This window comes from Pseudophryne corroboree, chromosome 1 (assembly GCF_028390025.1).
Source record: "Pseudophryne corroboree isolate aPseCor3 chromosome 1, aPseCor3.hap2, whole genome shotgun sequence".
In the NCBI taxonomy this organism is placed as follows: domain Eukaryota; kingdom Metazoa; phylum Chordata; class Amphibia; order Anura; family Myobatrachidae; genus Pseudophryne; species Pseudophryne corroboree.
The window spans coordinates 1,147,974,712-1,147,999,166 of record NC_086444.1 but is presented as its reverse complement, the minus strand read 5'-3'; the positions used below and the strand labels follow the sequence as shown (position 1 = coordinate 1,147,999,166).

Here is a 24,455-nt window from a genome sequence, read left to right as displayed (position 1 = left end):
TAGCCATTCTTTCTCTGAAGGTGGTAATCGTCTTCCCCACATAATACAACCCACAGGGACACACTAAGATATAAATCACGTGATCCGTGGTACAAGTGACATGATGTTTAATAGAAATTTTCTTGCCAGTGTGTGGGTGGGAGAAGACTTTACCAGAGAGCATACTGTTGCAGGTAGTGCATCCCATGCAGCGGAAACAACCATGTTTTTTTGAACGTAACCACGTTTCTTTGGCTTTAGGGGTAAAGTTCTTCATTGGCTGCATAAGGAGCTGTTTTAGGTTTGGTCCACGTGCAAATGACACTAGTGGTTTCTTAGATATATTCTTAAATGCAATATCCGAGGCAATTATCGGCCAGTGTTTTCTAACCGAACTGGCAAATACAGGGGCGTTAACATCAAAGTGAGTTGTAACCACCATTCTATCTGCTGTCCGTGGTTTAGGTTTACTCCTCCCAGCAGAAAAGATATGTCGTGCCCGTTTCAATGCCTTTTTCACCAAACCGGTACCATATCCCCTCTCCTCAAACCTTGTCATCATCTCAGACAATTGTTGCTCCCTCAAGTCATCCTGTGAATTGTTTCGCATGACACGTAAAAACTGTGAGATCGGGAGTCCATTTTTGAGGGCCCGGGGGTGGTGACTAGTGGAATGCAGGAACGTATTCCTATCCGTATTTTTTCGAAATAAAGTGGTCCCTATTGAATCCTCCTTTCTAAAAATGCGTACATCTAAAAACTCTATTTGGTCGGTCTGAATGTTGTGCGTGAAGCGAATCGGACTATCAAGGCCATTCAATTCCGTTACCATCTGTAGAAAACTCTCGCGGGAATCACCCCACAGGATGAACACATCGTCTATGTATCTATAATAGTGCAGAATGCTGGGACCAAACTTGGGATAAATATTAACACTCTCGTATTCCGTCATATAGATGTTAGCATATACCGGCGCCAAGTTTGATCCCATCGCGGTCCCAGCATTCTGCACATAATATGCTTCTGCATACTGAAAATGATTTTGAGTAAGGATGACCTCAATCATTTCGCATACATAATCGATTGGTGGTCCTATAAAAGCAAAATTCGACAAAGCCAACCTAACTGCTGAGATGCCACTATCATGGGGAATCACAGTGTATAACGATGACACATCCATCGTTGCAAACAAGAAGTCTTTTGGAAGTGTATCAACAGAGGCGAGTTTATTTAAAAAGTCACCAGTGTCCTGTATATAGCTCTTGCTGCATCGTACCACTGGCTGCAGCAGGAAATCTATATATTTGGCTAAGGGTTGTAAAACAGATTTCTCTGCCGACACAATTGGGCGACCAGGGGGTCTGTCCAGGGACTTATGGATCTTAGGGATACAGTATAGTATTGGACATACTGGATGGTCCACTGTCAGAATTTTCACCAACCGTTCATCCAACCAGCCACCCATTAAACCCTGTTCCAATAAACGATCAACCTTAACCTTAATTTCATACATTGGGTTGTAAGTTTTCTTGGTATAAGTTGTTCTATCATTCAACTGAGTTCTAACATCCTCATCATAATACTGTGAATCTAATATCACAACACCCCCACCTTTGTCCGCCATGCGGATAACGATATCACTGTTGTTCTGGAGTGACTTGATGGCGTCCCTTTGTTCATGAGTAATATTCTGATAATATCCAGATTTTTTAGAGGACCTTTTAAGGTCATCGTCCACCATCCTCAAAAAAGTTCTAATACTTGGATTGGCGGACGGGGGGGTCAAATTCACTAGATCTTTTAATCGAAAACGTATTATCAACAACCTTGGTGTCCGTAGAATCCTTAAAGAATTCACGCAACCGTAGCTTTCTACCCAATTTGTACATATCTAGTTGTACATCAAACTCCTCACGTACATAAGTGGGTATGAAAGACAATCCAAGGGATAATACTGACTGTTCAGCCGATGTCAACAAATGTTTGGATAAATTAAAAATATTTTCAGTGCTCACTTCCTTCTTCTTCCCCTTCTTCCCCTGGCCCCTCCGCGTACGGCCCTTCTTTCTAAATTGCCACCTATCCCTCTGGGGTCTAGCTGGGTCCCTAAAAAATTCTGGCCACTAGGGGGTAGTGTATCATTATTTTCCGTTTCAGAAGAGGAATATGAAGAATCCACAGAGTAAGGTACCCTATGTCTTTTGTCAAAAAATCTTTGTCTCGGGAATCTTGATGTTTCACCCGTTAACCACCTATATACCGTGTGATTCCTATAGTCACTCTGAACCGTTTCTAATTTATTTTTCTTAAAGGTTATAAGCTCCTTTTTATATCGATCTATCTGTGTGGTTAATTTTTCAATCCATTTTTCAGATTTATCCTCAATTAATTTAGGTTGTAATTGTACCCGGAACTCCTCCAGGTCAGCCCTTGTCTGTTGTAGCTCAGTTCCAACCTCCTCGACCACCAATAAAATGAGGTCGAGGGAACATTTGTTTAAGACACCGCACCATTTGCTACAAAAACTGGGGTTGGTGCGTCCTATGGTGGGAATATTGTGGATCCTGAAACCCCTAGGGATTTTTTTCTGTCGATAGTAATCAGACAAGAACTGACCATGGAGTACCAGGTCAATTTCACGTTTACTTAGCCTCAACAGTTTGTAATAGAGGTCAACCGCATTATCAGCTGGTAGCTGATTAAATTCCTCTTGTTCGAATAATACCTTATCCGCATCCTCGTCTGTGAGGCTAACCTGAGCGTTTTCTGCTAGGTTCAGTAAATTTTCGTCAAGTAACCTGGCCCCTTGTGACATAATTCAACTTATGCCTAATGGGCAATGAATTAATAGTTAAATTCTTTACAACCCAAATCAATCTTAATGGAAGAGACAAAACTTCAAATGGGAAAAGTAATAGATCAAACTAATATAGACATATATAATGGCATCGCAGTTAAACACACCCAACCTATTCTCCAGTATGCTATATATTAATACAATCTGTGTTCAGCCTAACTCTTAAGTAGACAACACGCACAACATAGACCGACCAAATAAGTGCTATATCACTGACCATGTGTATCATATATACAAAAATACATTAAATGAATTTAAATTGAACAAACAAAAAAAAAAACAATTTGTCAAAATATTTGTACCACAACAAAAAGGGGTACCATGAACAGAAAAAAGATAATCTATGTAGAAAAGTCAATACTCCGAGGTGCTAAGTATAAAGAGCTGAGTACAAGAATCAGCTCATAGAAAAATCCTGTACATAAATACTTGCACACCCTAATATTTAAATGTATGGTGCTCCTTAAGTTCTGTTCCATTACAGTCCAGATAAATATAAACGTTTGTAGAAAAGGGCACTCAATCCAGCTTTGAAAAAAATTCTTTTAATATCACCCCACCATGGGCTTAAAAAGGTGAACAACAAATTGCGGTGGCTCGGCATGAAATAACTTGAAGAATTATCCGCAAAACATTTGGCGTATCAACGCCTAAAAATCATATCCATAAAGTGAGTTTCATAGTCATAGGGATACAAATGGTAACTTAGCTGTCCGTCGACCTCGGTCACTAAATGACCGTTCAAGACCATAACATCATGTCACTGTCACCCCGCCAAAGTGTAGAGCCATCAATGCATGAACACCACCAAATCACACTTAATATATCACCCAAAAAAAATAAGAAAACGAGAAAACTACTTACAGGTGGGCTAGCCGCAAGGTCCACTGCTCCCGGCGTGCGTTCCACCCATTTGCGCATGCGTCACCATGCATGCCGGTATTGCTCACAGGGAGTGGAAACCTCTGCGTTCCACTACATCCATTGCTTCCCCAGTGTGCGTTCCAATTGCCGTCACGTCACTTCCGGTGACGTGCGGTGGGCGCAACACTAACAGGAGGATTACTACAGTCACTATGGTAACAGGGCGTCATGAGAGACAAGCTACCGCCCGCTCATCACCACCCTGTCATCCAAACCGTGACTACACAATATATATAACCCAGAGCCTACATTTTTTTCATTTTCAGCAGCAGGGAAAAAACAATGAAAGATAGTCAGCCTTACTTGCTCAGGCTGCTGTCAGTGTCTGCTGAGACAGAGGAGTTCGAGAGCTCGATCCTCTCTGCCTCTAGTCTCCGTTAAGGGCTCCAGGCTTCCTGTGCTGGGCTGGCTCCACATGTTGCCAGGGTTCGGGTTCTTCTTCCTTCCTCCCCTCTGCAGCCTGCGCACCCAGCCAATGACTGAGCCGCAGGCTGCTGCTTAAACCGCTATTGGACAGCTGAGCCGTCGCTCAGCTGTCCTCTACTCTCTGCTATGCAGCGCCGCTGCGGGGAGCCGGGAGCGCAGCAGCACCACAGAGCGGATCGGTAAAAGTGATCCGTTCTGTGGAAGGGGGCCCCTTTTAGAAAGGGGGCCCCGGGACCCCCCCCCCTTAATCCGGCTCTGCCCCTCCCTGCGGAATACATAACTTTGTACCGGCAGCCAGAATCCCGGCTGTCATGATCCCGACAGCAGAATGTTGGCCACCAGTATGCCGGCAGCAGGGTGAACGCTAGAAAGCCCCTTGTGGACTCGCTGCGCTCACCACGCTGCCGGCATGGTGGCTCGCTGTGCTCGCCACAAGATCTGTTCTCCCTCTATGTGTGTCATAGACACACACAGAGGGAGAAAAGCTTGTGGCGCCGGTATTGTAGCGGCAGCATTTCACTGCCTGTTGGGATTCCGGCGTCAGCTTTGTGACTGCCGGAATCCCAACAGCCGGTCTCGTGTTTGCCTCTCCCTCCCTGCAGCCTAAACCTAACCCCCCCACAGCCCAAAGCTTTACCATAATACTCCCTGGGGGTGCCTAAAACTAACCCCCTCTCCCCACAGCCTAATCCTAACTCCCACGGCCCGAAACCTAACCCTCACCCTGCTGCCAAAACCTAACCTACCCCCGCGGCTTACCTTAGTTTGGTATCCTGGCGGTTGAGATTACAGCTTGTGACTCTATTCGGATGCCAGTGTCAGCATTCCGAGTAGTGTTGGGATCCCGGCGTTGGTATTTTGACTGCCGGGATCCTGACTGCTGGGCTCTTAACCGGATCCTGGCCTCCCCTATATGTCTCCATAACCGATCTCCTAAATCTGCTAACAGATTATAGTTTATATTGTCTGTTGATTCAACCACCACTTCCCATTTCCACCACACTCTCATGTTCTATCCTTCTTTTCCCTAACCTCCATTTTTTTTTTAATATCTTTATATCGAAGCATAATAGAATAGAAGATTTGTAATAAATTGTCATGTCAAAAGTTAGACAAAGATACGGGAAACGGTAGCATAGTAACATAAATATAGCCAGTTACAAAAGTGAAAAGTTTAACATATATTCAACAAAATGCCTATACTTCAACCAGTTTTCCAATCCAAGTGAACAGGACGTTCTCTGGAGAGGAGGCCAGAGCGGGTAAGACATATCTTGAACAAACGTAGAATGAAAATCAAATAGTAAATTTACCAGAATGAACTGAGAGTAGGAGTGAGTGTGCCGAATGGTACATTAGGGAAATCTCTAAAATAGGGGTAGAATAGAAAAGGACAGTTGTACATTCCAATTACCCATAGAGGCACAGTAGGCCATAACCTAGCAGTAGACCAAATATAGAACCAAAATTTCTTAACAATATTAAACAAATTACAAAGGGACTATTCAGATGAGTGTGAGTGAGCGATCTCTGAAAAAAAGGAGTGTAAATATAAATGTGTGGTGAGCAGCCATTCCATGCACCGTTCAGTCAGCAGTAGGTATGCAAAGTGCTAGACAGAAACACAGGTCAGACCAATGGCAAAGTTATGTAGAGCCTGAGTAGACAATTGTGGGTGCGTAACTAAACCAGTTCAGGAGAGAAGACGCCTATGACCTGCAATGAGAAAGTCACACTTTTGTTTGTACAGGATAGTGATGTTAGCGGGGCAATCTGAGAACTGGGCTTGAACACAAGTACTTACATGACTTCTTCCCTCCCAGTGGGTACAAACTGGCCTTTGTCCTCCCACCATGCATCTGACCCACAGTGTAAGGCAGAGACTTTGATTAATGTAGGGAGAGAGGAGTTGGACAAAGTCTGCCCCAGAACCTCAGGTGAAACTTCCATAGTTCTTAAATCAAGGTGAAGTGGAGGTGGTAACTGTATATCAGTGGGTACAGTGCCAATGTCTATACAATCAGGCACATAACTAATAAATGTTGGGTCTAGGTCAGATTGGGAAATAAAAGAAACTTTTAATAATCTACCCCCTATTCTCATGTATGTCTGATGGCATGGTTAGGTAAAGGGTTTAAAACAAGGTCAACGTAGGACAATAAGTGATCCAATAACAGCAACTTTTTAAGCATTTCCTGACCGCTCATGATGGAACAGTACCCTACTTCCTAAACACTGTTTTCACCCATACACTGGTAATGGACCCAGTAGACTCTCCATAATACATCCTCATTGCAGTATTAATTATTAGCTTTCATGAGCACGTACAGTTGTACATTGTACAGTATGGAGCCGGATGTAATGACGCCAGAGATTGCCGGAGGTGCAAGATCCTGAACGTTTTTTAAAAGAGGCAATCACTTACAAGACAAAACCATGCCTTGTTTATGATTGCCCCTTTAAAAAAATAAGATTTTACTTACCGATAAATCTATTTCTCGTAGTCCGTAGTGGATGCTGGGGACTCCGTCAGGACCATGGGGAATAGCGGCTCCGCAGGAGACAGGGCACAAAAGTAAGCTTTTAGGATCACATGGTGTGTACTGGCTCCTCCCCCTATGACCCTCCTCCAAGCCTCAGTTAGGTACTGTGCCCGGACGAGCGTACACAATAAGGAAGAATCTTGAATCCCGGGTAAGACTCATACCAGCCACACCAATCACACCGTACAACCTGTGATTTGAACCCAGTTAACAGTATGATAACAACGAAGGAGCCTCTGAAAAGATGGCCCACAACAATAACAACCCGATTTTTGTAACAATAATTATGTACAAGTAATGCAGACAATCCGCACTTGGGATGGGCGCCCAGCATCCACTACGGACTACGAGAAATAGATTTATCGGTAAGTAAAATCTTATTTTCTCTAACGTCCTAGTGGATGCTGGGGACTCCGTCAGGACCATGGGGATTATACCAAAGCTCCCAAACGGGCGGGAGAGTGCGGATGACTCTGCAGCACCGAATGAGAGAAACTCCAGGTCCTCCTCAGCCAGGGTATCAAATTTGTAGAATTTTACAAACGTGTTCCCCCCTGACCACGTAGCTGCTCGGCAAAGTTGTAAAGCCGAGACCCCTCGGGCAGCCGCCCAAGATGAGCCCACCTTCCTTGTGGAATGGGCATTTACAGATTTTGGCTGTGGCAGGCCTGCCACAGAATGTGCAAGTTGAATTGTACTACAAATCCAACGAGCAATAGTCTGCTTAGAAGCAGGAGCACCCAGCTTTTTGGGTGCATACAATATAAACAGCCAGTCAGACTTTCTGACTCCAGCCGTCCTGGAATTATATATATATATATATATATATTTTCAGGGCCCTGACAACGTCTAGCAACTTGGAGTCCTCCAAGTCCCTAGTAGCCGCAGGCACCACAATAGGTTATTTCAGGTGAAACGCTGACACCACCTTAGGAAGAAACTGGGGACAAGTCCGCAGTTCTGCCCTGTCCGAATGGAAAATCAAATATGGGCTTTTGTAAGACAAAGCCGCCAATTCTGACAATCGCCTGGCCGAGGCCAGGGCCAACAGCATGGTCACTTTCCATGTGAGATATTTCAAATCTACAGATTTGAGCGGTTCAAACCAATATGATTTGAGGAATCCCAACACTACGTTGAGATCCCACGGTGCCACTGGAGGCACAAAAGGGGCTGTATATGCAATACTCCCTTGACAAACGTCTGGACTTCAGGAACCGAAGCCAATTCTTTCTGGAAGAAAATCTACAGGGCCGAAACTTGAACCTTAATGGACCCCAATTTGAGGCTCATAGACACTCCTGTTTGCAGGAAGTGCAGAAATCGACCTAGTTGAAATTTCTTCGTGGGGCCTTCCTGGCCTCACCCACGCAACATATTTTCACCACATGTGGTGATAACGTTGTGCGGTCACCTCCTTCCTGGCTTTGACCAGGGTAGGTATGACCTCTTCCGGAATGCCTTTTCCCTTAGAATCCGGCGTTCAACCGCCATGCCGTCAAACGCAGCCGCGGTAAGTCTTGGAACAGACATGGTACTTGCTGAAGCAAGTCCCTTCTTAGCTCCTGAGGCCATTAGTCCTCTATGAGCATCTCTTGAAGTTCCGGGTACCAAGTCCCTCTTGGCCAATCCGGAGCCACGAGTATAGTTCTTACTCCTCTACGTCTTATAATTCTCAATACCTTGGTTATGAGAAGCAGAGGAGGGAACACATACACCGACTGTTACACCCACGGTGTTACCAGGACATCCACAGCTATCGCCTGAAGGTCTCGTGACCTGGCGCAATACCTGTCCCGTTTTTTGTTCGGGCGGGACGCCATCATGTCCACCTTTGGTCTTTCCCAACGGTTCACAATCATGCGGAAAACTTCCCTATGAAGTTCCCACTCTCCCGGGTGGAGGTCGTGCCTGCTGAGGAAGTCTGCTTCCCAGTCGTCCACTCCCGGAATGAACACTGCTGACAGTGCTATCACATGATTTTCCGCCTAGCGAAAAATCCTTGCAGTTTTGCCACTGCCCTCCTGCTTCTTGTGCCGCCCTTTCTGTTTACGTGGGCGACTGCCGTGATGTTATCCCACTGGATCAATACCGGCTGACCTTGAAGCAGAGGTCTTGCTAAGTTTAGAGCATTATAAATTTGCTCTTAGCTCCAGTATATTTATGTGGAGAGAATTCTCCAGACTTGATCACACTCCCTGGAAATTTTTTCCCTGTGTGACTGCTCCCCAGCCTCTCAGGCTGGCCTCCGTGGTCACCAGCATCCAATCCTGAATGCCGAATCTACGGCCCTCTAGAAGATGAGCACTCTGTAATCACCACAGGAGAGACACCCTTGTCCTTGGATATAGGGTTATCCGCTGATGCATCTGAAGATGCGATCCGGACCATTTGTCCAGCAGATCCCACTGAAGAGTTCTTGCGTGAAATCTGCCGAATGGAATCGCTTCGTAATAAGCCACCATTTTTACCAGGACTCTTGTGCAATGATGCACTGACACTTTTCCTGGTTTTAGGAGGATCCCGATTAGCTCGGATAACTCCCTGGCTTTCTTCTCTGGGAGAAACACCTTTTTCTGGACTGTGTCCAGAATCATCCCTAGGACCAGCAGACGTGTCGTCGGAACAACTGCGGTTTTGGAATATTTAGAATCCACCCGTGTTGTCGTAGAACTACTTGAGATAGTGCTACTCCGACCTCCAACTGTTCTCTGGACCTTGTTCTTATCAGGAGGTCGTCCATTTTCTTTGAAGACGAATCCTCATTTCGGTCATTACCTTGGTAAGGACCCGGGGTGCCTTGGACAATCCAACGGCATCGTCTGAAACTGATAGTGACAGTTCTGTACCACGAACCTGAGATACCCTTGGTGAGAAAGGCAAATTTTGGGACATGGAGGTAAGCATCCCTGATGTCCCGGGACACCATATAGTCCCCTTCTTCCCGGTTCTCTATCACTGCTCTGAGTGACTCCATCTGGATTTGAACCTTTGTAAGTGTTCAAATATTTCAGATTTAGAATAGGTCTCACCTAGCCTTCTGGCTTCAGTACCACAATATAGTGTGGAATAATACCCCTTTCCCTGTTGTAGGAGGGGTAATTTTATTATCACCTGCTGGGAATACAGCTTGTGAATTGTTTTCAATACTGCCTCCCTGTCGGAGGGAGACATTGGTACAGCAGACTACAGGAACCTGCGAGGGGGAAACGTCTCGACATTCCAATCTGTACCCCTTGGATACTACTTGTAGGATCCAGGGGTCCTGTACGGTCCTAGCGTCATGCTGAGAACTTGGTAGAAGCGGTGGAGGGCTTCTGTTCCTGGGAATGGGCTGCCTGCTGCAGTCTTCTTCCCTTTCCTCTATCCCTGGGCAGATATGACTCTTATAGGGACGAAAGGACTGAGGCTGAAAAGACGGTGTCTTTTTCTGCAGAGATGTGACTTAGGGTAAAAAACGGTGGATTTTCCAGCAGTTGCCGTGGCCACCAGGTCCCATGGACCGACCCCAAATAACTCCTCCCCTTTATACGGCAATACATCTTTGTGCCGTTTGGAATCTGCATCACCTGACCACTGTCGTGTCCATAAACATCTTCTTGCAGATATGGACATCGCATTTACTCTTGATGCCAGAGTGCAAATATCCCTCTGCGCATCTCGCATATATAGAAATGCATCCTTTAAATGCTCTATAGTCAATAAAATACTGTCCCTGTCAAGGGTATCAATATTTTTAGTCAGGGAATCCGACCAAGCCACCTCAGCTCTGCACATCCAGGCTGAGGCGATCGCTGGTCGCAGTATAACACCAGCATGTGTGTGTATACTTTTTAGGATATTTTCCAGCCTCCTATCAGCTGGCTCCTTAAGTACGGCCCTATCTGTAGATGGTACCGCCACTTGTTCTGATAAGCATGTGAGCGCCTTATCCACCCTAAGGGGTGTTTCCCAACGCGCCCTAACTTCTGGCGGGAAAGGGTATACCGCCAATAATTTTCTATCGGGGGAAACCCACGCATCATCACACACTTCATTTAATTTATCTGATTCAGGAAAAACTACAGGTAGTTTTTTCACATCCCACATAATACCCTTTTTTGTGGTACTTGTAGTATCAGAAATATGTAACACCTCCTTCATTGCCCTTAACGTGTGGCCCTAAAGGAAAATACGTTTGTTTCTTCACCGTCGACACTGAAATCAGTGTCCGTGTCTGGGTCTGTGTCGACCGACTGAGGTAAATGGGCGTTTTACAGCCCCTGACGGTGTTTGAGACGCCTGGACAGGTACTAATTTGATCGCCGGCCGTCTCATGTCGTCAACCGGCTTGCAGCGTGTTGACATTATCACGTAATTCCATAAATAAGCCATCCATTCCGGTGTCGACTCCCTAGAGAGTGACATCACCATTACAGGCAATTTGCTCCGCCTCCTCACCAACATTTTCCTCATACATGTCGACACACACGTACCGACATACAGCACACACATAGGGAATGCTCTGATAGAGGACAGGACCCACTAGCCCTTTGGGGAGACAGAGGGAGAGTTTGCCAGCACACACCAAAACGCTATAATTATACAGGGACAACCTTTATATAAGTGTTCCTTTCTTATAGCATTTAATATATATTCATATCGCCAAATCAGTGCCCCCCCTCTCTGTTTTAACCCTGTTTCTGTAGTGCAGTGCAGGGGAGAGCATGGGAGCCTTCCCACCAGCATTTCTGTGAGGGAAAATGGCGCTGTGTGCTGAGGAGAATAGGCCCCGCCCCCTTTTCGGCGGACTTCTTCTCCGGAGTTTGTGATATCTGGCAGGGGTTAAATACATCCATATAGCCTCAAGGGCTATATGTGATGTATTTTTCGCCATACAGGTATTATACATTGCTGCCCAGGGCGCCCCCCCCCGCGCCCTGCACCCTCCGTGACCGCTGTGTGAAGTGTGCTGACAACAATGGCGCACAGCTGCAGTGCTGTGCGCTACCTGATGAAGACAAAGTCTTCTGCCGCCTGGTTCCGGACCTCTTCAATCTTCAGCATCTGCAAGGGGGGTCGGCGGCGCGGCTCCGGGACGAACCCCAGGGCGAGACCTGTGTTCCGACTCCCTCTGGAGCTAATGGTGTCCAGTAGCCTAAGAAGCCAATCCATCCTGCACGCAGGTGAGTTCACTTCTCTCCCCTAAGTCCCTCGTAGCAGTGAGCCTGTTGCCAGCAGGACTCACTGAAAATAAAGAACCTAAAAACTTTTTCTAAGCAACTCTTTAAGAGAGCCACCTAGATTGCACCCTGCTCGGACGGGCACAAAAACCTAACTGAGGCTTGGAGGAGGGTCATAGGGGGAGGAGCCAGTACACACCATGTGATCCTAAAAGCTTACTTTTGTGCCCTGTCTCCTGCGGAGCCGCTATTCCCCATGGTCCTGACGGAGTCCCCAGCATCCACTAGGACGTTAGAGAAATGGCTGAGATCGGCTGGTATCTAACACCTCCGGTGATCTCAGGCGTCATTACACTCGGACCCATATGTTTATTTGCGTCTGGTCCTTCTGCATCAAGCCATTGTTTACTATATGATTGTAAGTTCTTGCAAGTTGGGACATCATTCGTTGTCTCGCTATGTTACGCATTGTAATGCTGCATTCCAATGTGTGTTTATCTACTCATTGTATAGAACTGTGGAATGTGTTCAGAAATAAAAGTGATATTAATATGCAGTGTGTGAAGTGGATAAAAGTGACTTCAAAAGTCCTGCCTACAATTCCATGATGTTTGGATTCCACCTTGTAGACTCTGTAATGGAGAAACTGTGTACTGGAACGTATCAGGAAGTGAATGGAACAGTGTGAGCTGTGTCTATGTACCGTCTTTTACTTTTTGTAACACCTGAGTGTATGAACTCTGTATCTCAGGAAGCGATCTCACGGTTTGTTTTATCTCATTTAGACAGTGCACCAAGCTATCCTCCACCACCAGTTCCAAGGCAACCAAAGTCTACAGAAGAAAATCAAAGGAGATTTTCTGCATCAGCAACACCAAAGCCCCCATCTCCTCTTCCTCGTCCCCAAAAGGTTTTATCTCAGCTAGACTTAACAAGTTCACGGAGAGATTATGGCATGCAAAATCACAACTTGTCTGACTCAGGTGGGAGGCCTCCTCCGATCCCGGTATTCCCACCTGCTCACAAACCAGGAGAGTCACTACCTCCTCCTCTTCCTCCGTTAAAAAGCTTATCTGACAAAGCTGAAAAAGAACTGTCTTATTCCAGAAGAGAGTTCCAACGCCTACCAGTTTCCAGTGGTGCAAAACCATCATCTCCACCTCCACAACGGCCATCTCATCGAGTGACTCCGACAGTCTTGCCTACATCATCTCGCCCAAAAACAGACCTCATAACCAGTCAATCCTTCGAAACCAAGATTGGTTATCAACAATCATGTGCGATGGTAAATGGTTTATTAAGTAGAGAACTCAACAGCAGGTTCAACAATGCACCTCCTCCGGTACCAGAGAAACCACCGGTCAAACCTAACCATATACTGGCTCCAGTGTTAACGGTGAAGCCTGAAGCACCCAGTCACCCCCCACCGATTCCAAGAAACAAGCCCAAAATATTTGATGTAGAGAAATCACCTGACACCTCTTCATCTTCTGTAATGAAACCTGTACCTATCAAGCCACGCACTGTGCCGAAACCTCCTACTCCTTTTAAATCACAAATAAAGACTGAATTTGATAGACATGGATTCTCATTAATAGCGTAAGTACCTCTATGACTCTTGTACTTCAGACTACAAATATTCGGGGTGTTTCCATTGGGTGTAATAGGGACTGGGCCTCCAAAATTGTACCAGATAGGTAAAAGTCTTTCCCATACACCTCCTTTCCCCAGAGATCTAAAGGGATGTGACACCTTACATTTCAGTATGAATTTTCCCATTATTTATTCCTTACTTTGGAATGCTTATATCATGGAACTTAATTTCTGATTGTTACTGTGGGGGAGATGTGTCAAACATTGCAGAGAGATAAAGTGGAGATGTTGCCTAAAGCAAATAATTACCTTATAACTGTTATTTATCTAACACAGTCTTTAAAAATTAATTAGAAGCTGACTGATGTGCTAATTTATGTTTATTGTACAGTAAGTTTTATTTTTTTAAGCAGAAAAAAAACAGCTAACTTTTTATTTTGGAGTAATTTGGAACTAATACCGGTTTACTAAATTGTGTTATAGTCTCATTTATCAATAGACCAGCAAGTTGCTGGAAATCACTTGGGGGCATATGTAATAGAGTCTGAGTTTGCCAGATTAGGGGGATGCCAGCCAATCTTGGACGTTTTTTTAAAGTGGCAATCATTTAAAAAGTATGGTTTTGCCTTGTAAATGACTGCCCCTTTAAAAAACATCCAACATTGCCCAGCGTCCCACACCTCCGGCAAACGCCAACCCTATTACATATGCCCCCTTGTGTCTTGATTTCAGCTCACCAATGGTACATTCTCTGTCTTGCAGGAGATCTTCCCCTGATGGGCAGAGTATTAAAGATATCCCAATGGATGATAAAAGTGACAGTGATCAAGACTATGAAAAGGTATAATAATACTCTTAAGAGCTGATTCAATTCCACATGATATTGCATCATTGGAAATATAGGCAGTCTGTGCTGCGCCCCTTCAACCTTACGTATGGTAGCCCACATCACAAATACATTTATGACTACATGTTTAGGTGATGTTGGAGCGATGTTGTGTCTACATTATTGGCGCTCACACTTGGTTCCAGTGGCACATCACGGACATTGCTCCAACATCACGTATAATTGAATTGCCCTTTTTAAATTGAAAACATTGTTTTTGCTGTCATGAAGAAAGCAAGATCATTTGTCAGGTCCTTGTTGCGAAGTACGGAGTGTATCCAAAAGAAACCTTGCTAACATCAAACTTTTAATTAAGCCATTTTGGACCAGGTGGGTAGTTTTCTATCCTGCACTTCAATATTTTTTAATTATATCGGGGGGGAAATCCACCACATTTTTCTTAATTGGGTCAAAATTAGCCATCCATCAAAAAATCTTGAAAAATGGGTAGAAAACTACCCACCCGGGCCAAAATGGGTTAAAGTGCATCTGACTTTTAAATGCAGTGGAAAAAGACACATTGTGAGAAAAAAGAGAGAAAATCCAGCCGCTTCAATTAAGCACCAATCATGCAAACATGAAACTCCTAGTAAACTGGTTTCTAGGGAATGCAGCGACTGCATTACTAGTAAATGTTGCTCCATCCTTATTGTGTCTTATACCCCTTCTACACCGCCTGCTGGGGGGTCGTGCCCGGTTGCCTGACACGGGAGCTCCCAGGATGCGACCCGCCTTTAACACCGCAGTCAGCAGCCCGGGTTGCTGACGTCAGCAGTGACGCCGCAGGGGCGGCGCTTGGAGATCACATGATCTCCAAGTGCCGCCCGTACACAGAGAGTGAATCGCATCGACCCGGCTCCCGTTCACACCGCACAGTGTGCCGAGTTGAACACGAATTCAACCCTGCTCAAGAGCAGGGTTGAATACCGGGTCACTTGACCTGGTATTTCAACCCTGGTGCCCTTTCACACCGCACATGGTCACGGGTTATGCGCGTTCATGTGCCAAAAACCCGTGTTCAGAGGTGCTGGTGTGAAAAGGGTATTAGAGAAGTTACTGGTTGCTAGTGAATCACTTGTGCCGTCTTCTAAAAAATGGCTGCCTCCACTTTATTCTTTGTACCATCTGTTGTCCTCTGGCTAATCATTTAGAAAATGGTCATAGAGTATAATAGTTTAAATTATTTATATTCTATTGTCTATAAGGGTGAATCTGCTTCAAAGCCATGCATGTAGACTGTAAAAGGGTGTGATAGGTAATCCTGGCGTTCGGGATGTCAATGGCCACATGAGTGATTGCGGCATCCTGATTTTTAGAATGCCAACAAGGGACGGGTAATTAATTTACCCCACCCCTACCCTAACTTGCCTGTGGTGGCGGCTACGGATAATCACAGGGGGTGGTGGCTCCAGGGCTAAGACTCGGTGAGGGGTGGCCTTTGAAGGCTACAGCTAAACCCCCCCCTGTAGTGCCTAACCCTAACCTCTGCTACTCCCGGTCTGTAACCCTACTCCTCACCCCAAAACTTACCTTTGGAATGCCGGCAGTTGGGTTTTCGGCGCCAGTCAGCTGACCTCCGGCATCTACACCGCCAGGATGCTGACAGCATCCCCTGTAAAATAACGTGATGGTCTCAGATATTCAGACTGTAATCTCGTTTTCAGGTTCCCTTACCTGCTACTGTCTTTATTGATACCTGTGATTCTGCAGATGTTGAAAGGTAATTTTTGTTATTTATATTTATATACTGTGTATTTATATATAAAGAAACCTGAATTTCCAAGTCCATTATCAGGCATGGCTTTTCAGCATGTTTCCCAAGAGACAACGAGGAAGTGCTAAAAACAGTATTTCCTGTCTCCTGCTTCCTGGAAAGAGAATAGGCGAAGGTCATATCATAACCTAAAACATTACTATCGACAGAGATTTCTGTGGTTAAGGCTCCATAGTGCTTTTCGTGCATCAATGCTAATGATGTCATGCCTACATGGCGTACAAGGATTTATTTCAGTCCATGCACAAAGTTAAACATTACATGCCGCATGTATTTCTCAACCCGTGTTCTCTATGAATACGTTTGTGTACACTTGGCCTCAATATACCATATGGTGCAATGAGCCACTCTGAGAGGCTTAGCGTCTGTTTCTTTACATTTTACATCTATACTGCAGACGCGGTGGAGCACCACTCAGTGAACTACAGATGCAGGGCTGCAACTTATACCCCACAGGAGATGCCACAGATGAAGCACAGTGGAGCTTGGCATGAGAAAAAGCCATGGTCTCTGCATCTTAGCACTTCATGTAATGAATCAGACTCATTCGCACACGGGTGTGGTATGGAAGGTAGATAGTAACTAGGTCGACAGTGTCTAGGTCGACCACTATTGGTCGACAGTAACTGGGTCAACAGGGTCTCTATGTCGACATGGTCTTTAGGTGGACATGGTCTAGGTCGACAGGTCAAAAGGACGACATGGGTTTTTTATGTTTTTTTGGTGTCATTTTCTTTGTAGAGTCACCGGGAACCCCAATTAGTGCACCGTGTCCCCTCGCATGGCTCGCATCCCTCGCCATGCTTCGGGCAAGGTGCCTCGCTCCGCTGCCGCTTCGCTCGGCACAGATTACCGTTCCAATCGTAGTCCACGTGGATCGTTAAAAAAGGTTACAAAAAAAGAAAAAAAATCGTGAAAAACTCATGTCGACCTTTTGACCTGTCGACCTAGTTACTGTCGACCAATAGTGGCCAACCTAGATAGTGTCGACCTAGTTACTGTCGACCTAGAGACTGGATCCCTTCGCACACAGATGTACAGGTGTCGCACACCAAATTGATCAGTGCAATCTAGCAAAATAGTTTTGTCGGGTGTAGTATGGTATGCCGGCGGCCGGGCTCCCGGCGACCAGCATACCGGCGCGGGTAGCCCGACCGCCGGCATACCGACATCGTGGCAAGCGCAAAGCAGCCCCTTGCGGGCTCGCTGCGCTCGCCACGCTGCGGGCACGGTGGCGCGCTACCACGCTATTTATTCTCCCTCGAGGGAGAATATCTGTCGGTATGCCGGGTGTCGGGATTCCGGCGCCGGTATACTGTGCGCCGGGATCTCGACATTCGGCATACCCGTTTTGTCCCCTCCAGTTGTTTTATTTGACTATGCAGCTTGCTGAAAACAGCATATAACATAAAAAGCTGCATTTTGCAGTGGCCTACTTCTGGGCCCTGCTATTTGATCAGTAACAGCAACTATGAAAATTAGAAAAATAGTTTGTAAATAGGGTGGTGACTTTTAGGCTTTTATTTAGCAAAAATGCGACTGTAAGTATAATATTTTTGTTGGTAATAAAAAAAATCACTTATTGTAATTTAACAAGAAAATGTTGCTACGGTAGCTGAGTTGCCCCAGCGACACTGGCCCGATGCGGAAAAGGATTTATTACTGTTTCGCCAGGCCAGTATCTGTAGATTTGGGCATGTGTGACCTGGCTAGCATATGCTGAGCAGAACAGAAAGCACAGATTTAGTGTATTGGTTAAAGCAAACATCAATCAGATGATGTCTATCATTTTCTAAAAGGCAACAGAGAAATGATAGACATAATCTGATTGGTTGCTATGGGCAATATCACCAATTCTCTGTTTTAGAAGCTTTAGTAAATGTAACCCATAGTTTTTAAGGGGAAAATGTATTAAGCCTGGAAAAGTGATAAAGAAGCGATAAGTGGAAGGTGATAACGCACCAGCCAATCAGCTCCTGTCATTTTTCAAACAATTGGGGGTCTATTCATGAAGCAGTGAAAAGAGTGGAGAAGTGATACAGTGGAGAAGTTGCCCATGGCAACCAATCAGCTGCTCTGTATAATTTTATAGTATGCAAATTATAAATGTTACATCAATGCTGATTGGTCGCCATGGGCAACTTCTCCACCGGCTCACTTCTCCACAGTTTTCACTGTTTCATGAATAGACCCCTTGGTGTGTTATCACCTTCCACTTATCACTTCATGAGGTGGAAATAAAATCGTGTGGGTTATTTCTGATTGTCATAGCTGACGGAGCAAAGTACTCAAGCAGAAAACCAGAGAGTGTATGACTTGAGCACATCTGGATTGGGTTATGTTTCATTCATAACATCAAGACATACAATAATATTATCATAGGCAATAAACATTTCATCCAATAGTACATGAAGACGACCCTGTGGGAGATGTTTTACTGTACTCTAATCACTAAGTATTACGCCTGTATTGAGCACAAAGGATTTTTTTATGCATATTAGCTATTGTTAAATATCTGAACATTTCCTATCTATTACTATTCTATTCACATCAGCCAGGCAAAGTCCACTTCTGCTGCTGCTCGGAATATATTCCTGCACAGCAAGCAGATGAACTTAGAGTCTTCTCCCTGTTCACGCTGGAGATAAATGAGTGTATTGTTATTTCAGGATGTTCAAAGCTACGGATGCCAGAGGAGGCCCCCTGAATGGACTCTTCTGCATTAGAAATTCTGCAAGGGCCGGAAAGGTAACCCCTGCGCCGCTTGCTGGATTTCTTACATCTTACTGTTTTGTTTAGCTTTCAGTTTTCTTTATGTATTTTCACATCTATTTCCTGCCTCCTGACAGTTAAGAAAAAATATTTGCTAGAAATGGCGCGGTCAGACCGCGATAGCACTGCGGGGGGTGTACAGTAGAAAGATAGGGCCATATCCCCAAGCAAACCTTTAACTGCATAGCAATGATGCAGCCGGAGGACTCGGCAGGAACAGGATATATGTGGCAGGAGGATGTGAGCCAATTAGGGGGCTGCTTTTGGCCAGGTACTACCAAGTGTGGTCTTTCCCCAATTCATATAGGGATTTTCCTATAACATTAAAGCTTTGGATAAAAATAAATAGCTTGATAAGTGGCCAGTTCACGGTGATATGGGATTTTAATGAAATTAAAATAAATTATCTTTTTTTGTTTTGAAGGTTCTTGTTGTATGGGATGGCGTTAATTCAAAGTTAAGAAACTACCGCATTTTTGAAAAGGTTAGTAGAAATATTGCCATGGGCCAAATGTAATAGAGTGAGAGTTTCAGAAAGTGAGAGATTTGGTAAGGTTTTTCAGGGGGTTTTTAAAGTGGCAATCATTTACACTGCAAACCCAGGTTGATCTTGCTGTGTAAATGATTGCCACTTTAAAAAAAAAACTGCAAAACCTTACCAAATCTCTCACTTTTTGAAACACTCACTCTATTACATTTGGCCCCATGTCTCCACACTGTGTGCATAGTAAGATCTCAATGATAGCGATATTACACTGTGCTCTTCTTTTAGATTTGCTGATTTACCGAAAGGCTGTAAAGAAACTCTGTTCTGTTTGAGCACCAACATGCAATAGGGTGTATATTCCCTGGCTCAACAGGACATAATTAGAGCCTAAACTTGGGGGTGGCCAATTGCTGGGGCATGATCCTGTTCTACATGTTCTGTCCATTTGTGAATATCACACAGACGTGGGTTTTGCTCTGCTTCCCTGGCTGACCTGGTCACCCTAAATAGACAGAGGTAATCTGTAGCCGCCCCACCTTCCTCTCGGCACCCCTGTATATTCTTTTAGAAGGAGCTTCAGAAAAGCCATCCTTGGAAGACAAAGCGAGTGTCAATTATAAAGTGCAAAAAATTACCGGGCACAGCGCAAGAAACTCTTTGTGCCTATATTTCCCACATGGTTTTGCAGAGCACAATAGCAGGTATGTGGAGAAGATGATTGCTTAGAGTGAGTGGGAGAGTTGTGTGGATGGAGAGCTACCTGTAGACTAGCTTTAAACATTTTTCCATAATTAGTTTTGCCACTTGCACCCACCCCATGCTGGGTACGGGTGTGTGCCCAAAAAATAGGGGCATGGCTTCATTGAATAGTACAAATTCTCCTTACATCGCACAGTAGTGTCCTTTATTTAAATTGCACCACACAGTAAGAGTCCCTTATACACGTTACACTGCACAGTAAGAGTCCCTTATACACGTTACACTGCACAGTTAGAGTCCCTTATACACGTTACATCCACACAGTAAGAGCCCCTTATACATGTTACATCGCACAGTAAGAGCCCTTTTTACACACCGCACAGTAAGTTCCCCCTTATACACGTTACACCGCACAGTAAGAGCCCCTTATACACGTTATACCGCATAGTAAGAGCCCCTTATACACACCGCACAGTAAGAGCCCCTTATACACGTTACACTGCACAGTAAGAGCCCCTTATACACGTTATACCGCATAGTAAGAGCCCCTTATACACACCGCACAGTAAGAGCCCCTTATACACGTTACACTGCACAGTAAGAGCCCCTTATACACGTTATACCGCATAGTAAGAGCCCCTTATACACACCGCACACTAAGAGCCCCTTATACACATTACACCGCACAGTAAGAGCCCTTTTTACACACCGCATAGTAAGAGCCCCTTATACACGTTACACCGCACAATAAGAGCCCCTTATACACACCGCACAGTAAGAGCCCCTTATACACGTTACACCGCACAGTAAGAGCCCCAGGTAGAGCCCCTACACAATGAGAGAGTGTGAGTGAGTGAGTGAGCATGTGTGGGAGCAAAGTGCAGTGTGTGTGTGTGTGTGTGTGTGTGTGAGAGAGAGCAAGGTGTAGTGTGTGAGGAAGGTGTAGTGTGTGTGTGTGTGTGTGTGTGTGTGTGTGTGTGTGTGTGTGTGTGTGTGTGTGTGCACACTCCCCCCCCTCCCCTTCCCCAGCTGCCACAATCAGCACCTTCAATGCTAACCCGCCAGAGCTCCGGAGCTTAGCTGCTGCCCGCTGCCTCTCCCTCTAGTATCCTGGCTCCCAGCTGACCCCACAGACGTGAGTGTCCCCACCCACCAGCGGAACAGTAACACTTCTTCTACTTTCTATCACATTGCACAGCAGTGTAGTAGGGGACTCGCCATCGCCAGCGCTGCCTGCTGTCATTTCCACAGCAGACAGCGATGGAACTGTCATACAACCAGGGCGGCCAATCGGTAAAGCACACGCTGCACACACCTAGTTACGGCCCTGCCAACCTCGCTTTTGCAAAATCAGAGGTAACTAGTTTTAGCAAAATAACATTTCCCCAACAAGAACTTGCTGCTTAGAAGTTGTTCTTCTATTGTTTTTATTGACAGCTGCACCTGTGTTGTGAGACACCGCTATTGTGTGTGTTCTGTTATTCTACAGAAAGTTATTATATTCCACAGAGAGAGATAAAATGTGTTCTCTATTTTCCTTCTATATCAGTATAGTAGGTTTGTGGTAGTTTTCTAACAATGGCGTACTCGGTCAAAATCAGTATAATTCCAGCTCATTTCCTTTCACTTCCTACTGATATCTATACACTTCCTTCTTCTTGCAACCTCCTTCTCCCCAGCGTGTTACTGCTGACACTATTGTATTTACACTCCTCTGTTCTCCTTCCTTACTCATTGTTCTACTAACATATTGTATAGCAAGTAGGGTGGTAAATGTGCGGAGGCACTAATTACCCTTCTCTCCTTTTGTAGGGCTCCAAAGTTTACCTAGAGCAAGACATATTATTTCCAGATGTTGCTTCTTTAGTTGAACACTACTATGAGAGCAAATTGCCCAGCCACGAAAACCTACTTCTTAAACATGCCTATGGGTGCCCCGGTAACTCCAGGTGACGAAAACGATAAGGACACTTTGTGTACACTGTTCAGATGTGTGAAACTATGGACATTAATGAGGTGTGTTGGGGTTCTCAATACAAGTGGTAAACCCCCATTATGGTCACTTCATACCGACAGGGTTCCACATTCATGGTCAAGAAACAAGATCAAGGTTTGTACTGTGAACATGTGATGACTGGAGAACTACATTTAATACGCAAAATATCCAACTCCAGCTGTCACTGGTGTATTTCCTCTTCGCGGCGAAGGTAACATACAGGCATATCCAATGTAAACAAGCCGATTGAATTAATGATGGTAGCTATGGCGGAGAAGGAATCTTGGAAAAAGAGGAATTTTAAAGTGGACAAGGGAAGAAGTAACAAAGAGATGGACACTGACTTACAGTATAGGGTAGATCTGTTTAAAGAGCAACTATATATTATTAAAGTGAATGTGTCGCTTTAACACTATGGAGGCATGTATTTTGTGACCCGGACTTATTGTCATGAGCTTGTGGTCTATAGGTTTACTGAGGGCTATTTACATAACTGGTGAAGTGGCTCATAATAGGCCACATTGGGCCTTATTCAGAGATGTATGCTAGTGCATTTGCAGCGGATGAGTGGAAATGCTGCCGCTGCCTGGAAATGGACTGAGATGTCCACTAGTGGCCTCAAAAATATCAGCATCTGCGTACAAAGACACCGGGACGGTCACAGATGCTTGATAATCAACCATCTGATTAGCCCTATGGTCGAGCAGAATTTTAGCCCTACGGTCGAGCAGAATGGCCTCATGCGTTAAGACGCAGTTTTCTGCGTACAAGATTGCAGTCGCAGCCTGAAACATGCGCCCCAAACTGTTATGACATGTCTGCGTTTTTGCTGCCACTTCCCTGTTTCCTTCCCCAAACGACTCCTGACGGTCAATCACTATGTGCATATATATTCACTGCAAGCGGCATCGTTAAGGTACCTTGATGTGTGCGCAGTGCAACTTAGATGCATGCGCAGATTGGCGAAAATCGCTCAACTGCGAAAACATCGGCAAAGCGTACAGCTCTAAACCAGACCTGTTGTCAGTTATTTTTTTTTTATTAAACCTATTCTTGTATCTCGCATTTCAGTCCAGTAAATTGGCAGAACATTCCTGGAACTCAAAGGTACGAATACAGTAAAAAAGAAAATGCCACACGAGGGAATACCTTCAGACAGTTGGCAATAAAAATATTTATTGCCATCTGCTGAATAAAATAAATCTATTGACAATTACATATGATGGTCTTTATTCTAGTCCAGAGGTTCTCAAACGTGGTCCTCAAGGCACCCTAGCAGTCCAGGTTTTAGTTGTATCCATGGCTCAGCACAGATGGTTAAATCAAATTGACTGAGGTGCTAATTAAGTCACCTGTGGTCAAACATGGATAAACTTAAAACCTGACCCGTTGGGGTGCCTTGAGGACCGCATTTGAGAACCTCTGTTTTAGTCCATTCTGCCTGTGCATAAGAAAGGCATCTCCGATCCAGGTAATTTATGTACCTGTTGTGTTTAAACTTGTATATGTGCCTCAGACTATGAACTATTTTCCTGTTCAAGCTTATAACAGAAGTAGGCCAGATAAGGATGTGGTAGAAGGGGTTGAGGTAGTAGGACCAGCCATGGGTTGGATGAGCAGGATGGGGTGGAGTAAAAGACCTGGGATAGGGTTAGAGGACCAGGTATGAGGTGGTTGACCCAGTATGTCCATCCAACTTTAGGCTTTTACCTCAAACCCCAGACAATTTATGAAACCTTGTACTGTTCATATTGTAATGTGCTTGGCATAGTTCTGAGTTATCTCGTTCACCTTCATTTCCAGATTGGTTGCATTTATTTATTTTGTCTTGAATAGTCATTGATGTTGTCTGTTTTGGCTACCGTCCACATTTGTGATAGCTCAAGATGTATTATATTGTGATGCCAAATGCCTGAAGGTAAACCATTAGCTATAGTGTTCATTCTAGCACCCTGCACCTTTCAAAATCCGTGCAGTTCCTCTTTCCTGGCTGGGGTGTCGCTCTCTGCTGTGATGCTTCTCAGCACACTATGATCTGTTACTCAGTGCTGTGATACAGACTGGTGTGTGCCGAGAAGCACCAGAGCAGAGAGCGACACCCCAGGCAGGAAAGAGGAACTGCACAGTATTTAAAAGGTACAGGGTGCTAGAATGAACACTAAGCTACTTTTATTTGTTTTAGGACTGAGGTATTTCTACACTACAAAAGTTGTCCAAGAATAGGGGAGGGCTGTATTTTAAAGGTATATTAGTTATAATTTTATGTTAGGATTAATTTATAACAAAATTGCTCACATAGACATTGTGTAGATTGTCAGCTGTGTTGTGACCACTATTTCTGGGAAATGTAGTACTGG

The 24,455-nt window shown here is 44.9% G+C and overlaps 1 protein-coding gene across 3 annotated transcripts in view; it reads left to right on the top strand.

Annotated features, from left to right (window-relative positions):
* The window catches only part of SH3BP2 (SH3 domain binding protein 2), a 137,366-nt gene extending 113,181 nt beyond the window's left edge, over window positions 1–24,185 (top strand). For all 3 annotated transcript variants that reach the window (XM_063924554.1, XM_063924547.1, XM_063924561.1), the window contains exons 8-13: window positions 12,677–13,490; window positions 14,247–14,325; window positions 16,035–16,090; window positions 18,814–18,892; window positions 19,341–19,400; window positions 21,915–24,185. In XM_063924554.1, coding sequence (XP_063780624.1) covers window positions 12,677–13,490; window positions 14,247–14,325; window positions 16,035–16,090; window positions 18,814–18,892; window positions 19,341–19,400; window positions 21,915–22,055 — 1,229 coding nt within the window. In that variant the 3' untranslated portion in view covers window positions 22,056–24,185. The remainder of the gene's footprint in view (window positions 1–12,676; window positions 13,491–14,246; window positions 14,326–16,034; window positions 16,091–18,813; window positions 18,893–19,340; window positions 19,401–21,914) is intronic.
* The last annotated feature ends 270 nt before the right edge of the window (window positions 24,186–24,455 follow it).